The 8,545-nt window shown below is 43.4% G+C and overlaps 2 protein-coding genes across 2 annotated transcripts; one reads left to right on the forward strand and one right to left on the reverse strand.

Annotated features, from left to right (window-relative positions):
- The first annotated feature begins 314 nt into the window (after nt 1-314).
- Nucleotides 315-4,020, forward strand: osgepl1 (O-sialoglycoprotein endopeptidase-like 1). The gene is made up of 7 exons (XM_077580924.1): nt 315-692; nt 930-1,317; nt 1,747-1,951; nt 2,612-2,760; nt 3,527-3,657; nt 3,736-3,807; nt 3,868-4,020. The coding sequence occupies exons 1-7, from the start codon at nt 469-471 to the stop codon at nt 3,947-3,949; spliced, it is 1,251 nt and encodes a 416-aa protein (XP_077437050.1). The 5' UTR covers nt 315-468; the 3' UTR covers nt 3,950-4,020.
- Nucleotides 3,345-7,824, reverse strand: LOC144060954 (peptidyl-prolyl cis-trans isomerase FKBP7-like). Its single transcript, XM_077580926.1, has 4 exons — nt 7,585-7,824; nt 6,486-6,637; nt 5,737-5,864; nt 3,345-5,661 (listed from the first exon to the last, which is right to left on the reverse strand). Exons 1-4 carry the CDS (start codon nt 7,785-7,787, stop codon nt 5,500-5,502), a joined length of 645 nt encoding a protein of 214 aa, XP_077437052.1. The 5' UTR covers nt 7,788-7,824; the 3' UTR covers nt 3,345-5,499.
- Nucleotides 7,825-8,545: the final 721 nt, after the last annotated feature.

The raw sequence follows: 8,545 nt of genomic DNA on the forward strand, positions 1-8,545 counted from the left end.
AATATATCGTATTTCTAATATTTGCTTTCCTAGGTTATAACAACTAACATTATTATTTTACTTATTCTTCTTGTTGTGATTATGTTATAATGTAATGAATGAAACATTGCGTTCTCGATATACTCCTGTACACTAGGTGGTTATAATCAATTTTATGAAATGAAATGCCTTCAGGGACATATATCTACGTTCAGGACAACAGCAATGTGTTATTGTTATTATTAAATGTATAGTATAATTTCGTACCAGCTGGTGGCGGGATTGTTTCGCGGTGCCAAGAAAAGACGACGTAGTAGTCGAAGAAGAATTGAACCGGAAGTAAATCTACTTTGACTTTGGAAAAATAATAAAGTGATTTACTTTTAGATGTCACTGTCCCAGTCTTTCTCTCTTTAATTTAAACGTCAAGTGAGATGAAATCTTTCTCAGTCACTTGCCAATTTAAATTGACTGCAATTACCCGTGAGCATGTTCCCTTCCAAAGCGAACAAGCTCATCTTGAGACTGGGTTGGCAATTTCAACGGCGGCGGCATGGCGACGTTGCCATGGGGAAACGCTCCACCGGCTCCGGTTCCTCTCGGCTTGTTTTGGGCATCGAGACGAGCTGCGATGAGACCGGAGCGGCCGTGGTCAGCGAGACGGGCGCTATACTGGGAGAGTCTCTACACTCTCAGAAAGAGGTACACCTCAGGTGAGACGATGATGCCCTGCTCTCCTGTCATTCCAATGCTAGAAAGACTCTATTTCAAATGACTGTATTTGTTTACACAAGCATGACAAAACAATATGCATGAGTGATATAACACAATGTGTCATGGGCCGGTGGAGAATCCCAATTAATCATTTATGGGCACGAATTAGATATAATGTGGATACGAAATACTAACTTGAGAAAATTGCTTGTCTGACTTGCGCTCTCCCAATGTAGGACGGGCGGCATCGTCCCCACCGTGGCCCAGCAGCTCCACAGGGAGCACATTGAGCGCATAGTCCAAGAGGCGTTGGAGCGTAGCGGCGTGGCCCCACATCAACTGTCGGCTGTGGCCACCACGGTGAAGCCGGGCCTGGCCCTGAGCTTGGGTGTGGGCCTGGAGTTCAGCCGGAATTTCGTGAGGCGCCACCGCACGCCCTTCATCCCCGTCCACCACATGGAGGCCCACGCCCTGACCGTCCGCCTGCTCCAGCCCGTCTCCTTCCCCTTCCTGGTGCTACTCGTGTCGGGCGGGCACTCGCTGCTCGCCGTGGCTCGCGGCGTGGACGATTTCCTTCTGCTGGGTCACACTCTGGATGAAGCTCCGGGTGACACTCTAGATAAGGTAAAAGACACTTTTAAGTCATTCACTGCCGTGGGTTTTGATATTGGTCAATTGCAATCCACCCATTTACTGCCACCGACGAATACAATCGTCAAATATGTGATGGTGTCGCCCACCTAGTCTGCAAAATTCAAGCTTCTACATAACTGTAATGACCAACAGATCCCTGTAGAGGGTGACATTGCACCGATTTTGAGGTCGGCACCACTCTTGAGTAGAAGTAGGGGGGACATTTTGGCTTGTCACCTTGATTATTACGTAGAGAAATGCACGTTGGAAATCGGTCAAGGTTCGTCCAACTGCAAGGACATATTCCCAATACTGATTTGTTTTTGTTCAATGTTAGGGATCGCGAAAACAACTCCCCACGTAAGTGACCTGCGCCGCCATCTTATTTGTTTGACTAATGTTTTTGGCGTGGATCCGCAGGTGGCGAGACGTCTGTCGCTGGCCAAGCACCCACGTTGTTCCACGCTGAGCGGAGGACAGGCCATAGAGCTGCTGGCACAGGACGGCGACCGCTTGCAGTTTCCCTTCAGGACGCCCATGGGACAAACGTATGACTGCTGTTTCTCGTTTGCCGGGATACGAAATCAAGTTAACATGACCATAGAGAAAAAAGAAGCAGAAGAAGGTACGGTAACAAAACAAACACGTAATCCGCACAGAATGTTGCAGATGTTGAAACATTTTCAAAGAAGTCACTTTCCCCTGTCAGGGGTCACCATTTTCCATGGGTGGGCTAACGTGGCCCTCCGCCCTCACCTGGATTTGAACCCTTATCCCTCCCTGCGTCCAAAGTCAGCGGTGTTGCCCACTAACATTTTCTAAGAACATTACATTTACTTCACCTTCAGTACACAACAAAACTGTCAAAAATGGCGACAAGTTTCAAATCTTCAGCCTGCCCAAATCCGACCTCCAACCCAATCGGCTGGGTCAAAATAATGAACCCAATCTTGGGTAAAAGTTACTCAATATGCTCAAAATCCACAGCGAGTTGGGTTAGGAAAACAACCCAACACTTCTTAGTCATCTTCTGAAGCGTTACTCAGCAGACCAGTCCTGCCTTTTAAAGCCATGCACGGATAGTAAGTGTGACAATGGCGACCTCAAGTGGACACAAATACAACCTGCAACTCATATGCTCATTTTGTTGTTCAAAAATACAAAAGCAACCTTTATCCACTACCTCAATTGATCACCAAGATAATTGGTAGAATGGCGGTAATCGATTCATAACATGATTTGGTAGCCGCATCCGTGTGATGGACTAACTTTTTTTCGTCCGCAGGAATCGAACGCGGAACTCTGCTCCCCTGCGTGAACGACATAGCGGCCGCGACGCAGCACACGGTCGCGTGTCATCTGGCCAAGCGCACGCATCGCGCCGTCCTCTTCTGCAAGGCTAACAAGCTGCTGCCCTCGCTTGAGCCCACGTTGGTGAGTGCGTGCGTGTCACACTCCGGATTTAGTGAGCAGGATTTTTGTAACGTCAAAAAAAATGAAGGATTCAACTCCAGGCATTTTTCTCCAGTTTTGTTGACATTTTTAACATTAACTGTCATGTAGAATTATTTAAATATTTGTAAATATTAGGAATATGTTTACAATTTAGTCATTATGAAAATGTTAAAAATATTTTTTAATGATGACATACTGTATTTTTTTTTCTTTTTAAATAAACCGAGGGAAAATTTTATTTAGGTAAAAAAAAAATAAGGCCAAGAAAAAGACTAAAAGAACAAGAAAAAAAAGGCCAGCAAATTAAATTAAATTTTATTTTTCTAACCGTCAAATTCACAGGCAAAACAACAAGGTAAAATAATATTCTTCAGTAAAAAATAATGAACCTAGTTTTTATCATTAAATATATATTAATTACTAAAAAGAACTATAAAGGCCAGAAGAATACGCTCAAAAAACAGTTAGCTCCCCCAAAAACAAATTGGGATAAAAAAAAAAATAATCTGGGTCATTTTGTTTTATTGAGTCCAATTGACCCAAGCAGTGGTTGTTTCATACAAAATGGCACAGAGAATTGAGTCAAATTGACCCAAGTCATGGATCGGTCCATTTTTTTTTCTTTTTACCCCAATTGGATCATTTCTGACCCAACTGTTTTCAGAATATAACTTTTCTTTTTTCCCCTCTAGATTTTCAATTGAACCCACAACATGGCCTCCTAATACGCAACGATATGTTACAGGTTCTGTCGGGAGGCGTGGCGAGCAATCAGTATATCCGCAAAGCTCTGGGCATCATCGCCGAGGCGAGCGGCCTCCGCCTGCTCTGCCCTCCCGCCAAATTCTGCACCGACAACGGCGTGATGATCGCATGGTGCGTCGCCACAATTCCTTTGGACCGACAAATCGCTTTTTGTTGAGCTTTTTTTTTTTGGTCTCTTTGCGCAATCAGGAACGGCGTCGAGCGACTCAGGGAAGAGAAAGGAATCCTGCCTCCTGACGCCGATGTCAGCTACGAGCCAAAGTACGCGCTCGCGTGTTTTATGACTGATGAAGTTCTAGTCAATGAAATATTATGTTGCAGGGCACCACTGGGCACGGACCTAACGTCACGGGTGAAGGCGGCGGCCATCCGGGTGCCGCCAATCCGGATCAACATCTCATAAACAGCGAGAACATCAGCAGCATCAATCGTGTGGGTATTAAGAGCGCTCAAAATAAAATGTAAATACACAAATGAAGGTGTTATTTTTGGAAACGGCGACGTGTGCTGTCGTAACAGATGCAAAGCTCACATGTGACATGATGTCATCCCGACATCAATCGGCACATTTTATTTGGTCTTTTCTTGACACAAAAGCGCCTTCAAAATGTCTCAAACTCCAATTTTGAAATCAACCAATGAACTTGACCACCCTGTTATGTTGCCGGTCAAATTGAGCCCTTTTCAAGAGTAATCGGCATCATTTCACGTATTTGTAATGAAACCAAAACAATGTTTCTTTTCTTACGCTTTTCAAATTGACCCCAGGGACAGCATTGCTGTTTTGCTGTTCCTCAAAAACAAAACAATATTTGAAAATGTACATCCTGTAGACAGTCAATCTGACCCATAAACTTAATTGCTCTTTTTGAAAATTAAACCAAACTGTTTTATATTCTGTTTTTGACACTTCTGGGTAATTACACATACCATGGGTCAACAAAAACAAAATAGTGGTCGGGGGCGGGGGGGTGTTGTTCCGCTTCTGACACTTAACTCATTCAAACCCCAAAACGTTTGAATACGTTTAATACTTTGTCCTTCACTCCCAAAAACATATATATCATTTTTTTTAATTTTATGCTAGCGTATAGAGAAGGCTTTGATGCAGCTTCTGAACTGAACAGTGTTCCCTCAATTTACGCTGGGGTTCGGTTCCAAAAAATGCCCGCAGTAAAAGAAATCCGCAAAGTACTTAGCTTTATGTTTAACATTTCTTATAAATGTTTTAAGGCTCTAAAACCCCTCACCACACCGTTTATACACTTGTTTCCATCGAGGCATTTACATTTTTAAATCCCTCTTGTTTAAAAATTCTCAATGTTCAAACCTTTATAAAGTTTATAAAATGGGTACATTACTGTAAAAAAAAAAAAAAAAAGTATGCAAAATTGCATACGCACAAAAATCAGTGAAACAGCAAGGCCGCGAAAAGTGAACCGCATTATAGCGAGGGAACACTGTATTACAAAAAACGGCCAGCGGGTGGCTGCAGAGTATAAGAGATCAACCAGGGCCATGTTGCAACAAGCTCTTTAACAGATTTGTGAATAATGATGAAATTTAGCTATATTCTAATCCTAATTGCTGAAAAACGCAAACAGATAGAAATATACTTTTTTACAATATTCTGCGGGTCTTGCAAAATCAGTCAAAATCCAGTCAAACAGCAGGGGAGCGAAGGGGGTTGCTTCATTCAAAATGGCTGCTGGGAGTGAAGGAGTCAAACATGCCTGAGTCCATTTGTTATTGCGGGAGACGTAACCACCAGGATCCGATGATAAGAATTATTCTTTACAGTTGTACAAAACGAAACGCCGTCTGCACGGACAGATTGTTCGGCGTTTTAAAACTTCAGTGCCTTCCGACCCAAAACACATCGATTATGAGAATGAAAAAAGAAGTCACAGGCTCGAAGAAACGATACAGCACCTCGGATGTGGAACGAGAGCACTAGAGCTCATCGTGTTTATAAATGTTGTACTCATTGGCACTGATGATCCCGTCTTTGTCGGAATCGGTCTTGCGGAAGATGTCGGTGATAACCTTCTCGTAGTAGGCGTCGTCTGGCGGCTTGCCGTCTTTTTCAAACTCCATCTTCAAGTGGGCTTTGATCTGAAAACACCAGCAAAAGTCCATTAGAACCCTTACGGAGTCAATATTTTGTTAACACTGCCAATTTGTTATCACCTCGGTCTTTGTGAGACTTCGGTCTTGATTGACGTCGATTTGTCCGAAAGCTTCCATGCTGCGCGGACCCCGAGACACGGCGAAGACCTCCACCTCAAATATCACCGTCGCATTGGGTGGGACAGGACCTGCATTTCAAAAGGGACTTTTTCATGGTTCATTTTATAACTTGGTGATGAAGTGCTGCCTCCACGAGTGAAAATACAAGCCACTACGGCTAAGTCAATCTAATAACGCCCATTGACACACATGGTCTGAAATACAATGTCAATGGGTAAGCAGAGCTGCATTGAGGTTTTTTTTTAGGTCAAAATTAACTAGGGACATTGTTGCTGTTCCTGAGAATCAACATAACAAACATTTTTTTTTGATTAAAGAAGCTTGGGGTCAAAAGGACCCAGGGTCATTATTGCTTTTCCTGGTAAATGAATGTAAGAGGACAGTCGGGTTTGTTAAACGTGCTTTTCACTCTGTAGCTTTAAGACGTGTGAGCTTTGCATGCAGACGGCTTCGATGGACAACATGCACATCCCAACAACAAGCACATAAAGTCAGCAGAAGTCCTGCAGGAAGTGTAGAAGCTTAAAACCTGAGTGCATGCTTACAGTCATGCCACGGAGAGATGAGAAAGGGGGAGAAGCCAGGCCCTCCTCTCAGATATAGTAACTGCAAGGCAAAGACACAATATGAAAGAAGTTCTGATTGGACAAAGACACGTGCGCCGCCGCCGCCGCCGTCCAACCGGCTACCTTTGCCTTTCTCTCCAAAGGCCAAGGCGGATGGAACGGTTATTTTCCTCTTCTCCCCCGCACACATGTCGACCATCCCGATGTCCAGGCCCTTGATGACTTGTCCCACGCCCAGGATGAACCACTGCGGGTGGCCCGTTTTGTCGTGGCGGCTGAAATAAGACAATGGGAAATCTTTTTTTTTTTTTTAAACACTCAGTAGTGTGTCCTGGGTGAGTTGCTTGTTTTTCCATCCATAGACAACTCTCTGGTTTTCATGTTGGTTACACAATGCCTGAAAATGCAGCTATTTTTATTTGCATGTGTATTCTGGTGAAATGCACATTATACATTTTAGGGGTCCCGAACACAACCACCCACCCGAGCCTGAATCTAGACAGGAACAGGAAGTTGGCTATTTTATTTCGAAGTGGCCACTTTGGTGGCAAATGGCCTCAATAGTGTCCCCAGGAAAATTTGCAAGAGAAAAGCTTATATGACATTTGTTTCCCCGATTAACAACATTTGAGGACATCGCAATAGAATGTAAAAAAAAAAAAAGGTCTCAAGGACCCGTCCTCAAAATGGAACAGGAAGGAAGTCTGCCATTTTGGTCTGAAGTAGTCATTTTTGGGGGGGCAAATTCTCAGCAGTGCCCCCAGGAAAATTGAGAGGGGAAAAAAAAGCTCCCAAGACCTGAAATTGGTGACTAATCACAACAGGACACACAAAAAAAGTCTAATGAACCATTCACTAATCCACCAAGAGCTCATTGTTTTATTCATTATGAAAGTAGATAATATTGCAAAGCATAATATTGTAACAATAGTAACAACTTTCCAGCATGCTTTGCAGCGCTCCTTGTTAATAGCTATAGCTCTTAATTTGCTTTGTTGCGAGTGTGTCTGCGATTTCGTAGAAGATGCTGTACACAAATGTTCAAACGAACATCTCAGACGAAAGTGCTTGAGGTCAACTAAGTGAGGAGTTAGTGTGTGACGTGACTGAAGAGCCTCAGCGACTGTCATCCTTTTATTGTTAAAATATTAATTTAAGAAAGTCTTTAAAAAAACAATTAATGTCTCTTGCTAGTCGGTGTACGAGAAGTTTCCCCACTGACCTGCAGTAGAACTGCGACCCATCTTTCTCGAGGAAGCCGTCGTAGTGGACGTTCAACAGGTCTCCTTTCTTGCTCCTTTTTTCGCACGCGTCGGGCTGGTACACCACCTCGATCTTGACATCATCTTCCGCCCAAACGCTCACCAAACGGAGCTGAGAGCACACAAAGACGCACAGCGTGTAGTAGCTCACCAACTTCCACATGTTCGAACCGCGACGTCTGCAAAACTGCTGCAGTCGTGGCAACTCTTTCCCTTCTGGCGTTTGAACGCTAGAGGGCGTGGTGGAGTAAAACCACATATTTTTGCCCTGAGTCATGTCTGTCAGGTCGTGTTGGTTGGTAGAAAAAAACTGAACATCCATCCATTTTCTATTGCGCTTGTCCTTTTTGAGGCCGCGGGTGATCGGAAAGCTGACTTCGTGATTAGATAATCAGGTTTCCTCCGTAGTGTTTTCCAGCTAATCACAAGGTACACGCAAAGAACAAAACACTCAATGAAGAACTTGTGATTTGACTCCTCTAAATGGCATTCTTGGTTTAAAGATTGCACTAGCCTTTATATTTAAACCAAGACCACCATCTTGAGGAGTAAAAAATATTGTAAGTGCTTAATGAAGCTTCATGAAGTTTTATTTTAACAATACTCACTGGCATATATTCTTTATCCTGTGCACAAAAAAAGAGACTATAATTGAAAAACAACAAGCTATTTTGCAGATTACTGAGCAGTTGTGGTCGTCTTCTTGTATATAACACACTCATATAGTTAAAAGAAGACATTCAAGCTTTGCAGATTTCAGCAAAAACAAAAACATAGGTTATAATATCCGCGAATATGCGGGGGTTCACTGTACTGTACACGCTGTCTGTAGGAAGAATCGTATGTGACGTCACCACCTTTTAACCAATGGAAGCTGAGGTGGGTGTCAACCTGCGTCTGTATTTATAAATCGCGCCGGTG

Source organism: Vanacampus margaritifer, chromosome 11 (assembly GCF_051991255.1).
Source record: "Vanacampus margaritifer isolate UIUO_Vmar chromosome 11, RoL_Vmar_1.0, whole genome shotgun sequence".
In the NCBI taxonomy this organism is placed as follows: Eukaryota; Metazoa; Chordata; class Actinopteri; order Syngnathiformes; family Syngnathidae; genus Vanacampus; species Vanacampus margaritifer.

What these genes read in the sequence shown, in the direction of transcription:
- osgepl1 (XM_077580924.1), top strand. Translation starts at nt 469, where the DNA reads ATGTTCCCTTCCAAAGCGAACAAGCTCATCTTGAGACTGGGTTGGCAA. An exon ending in GAAAAAAGAAGCAGAAGAAG is followed by an intron (nt 1,952 to 2,611) that starts GTACGGTAACAA and finishes TTTCGTCCGCAG; the next exon opens with GAATCGAACGCGGAACTCTG. An exon ending in AACGGCGTGATGATCGCATG is followed by an intron (nt 3,658 to 3,735) that starts GTGCGTCGCCAC and finishes TTGCGCAATCAG; the next exon opens with GAACGGCGTCGAGCGACTCA.
- LOC144060954 (XM_077580926.1), bottom strand. Translation starts at nt 7,787, where the DNA reads ATGTGGAAGTTGGTGAGCTACTACACGCTGTGCGTCTTTGTGTGCTCT. An exon ending in GGGTCGCAGTTCTACTGCAG is followed by an intron (nt 6,638 to 7,584) that starts GTCAGTGGGGAA and finishes GTCTTATTTCAG; the next exon opens with CCGCCACGACAAAACGGGCC. An exon ending in GAAGTCTCACAAAGACCGAG is followed by an intron (nt 5,662 to 5,736) that starts GTGATAACAAAT and finishes TGGTGTTTTCAG; the next exon opens with ATCAAAGCCCACTTGAAGAT.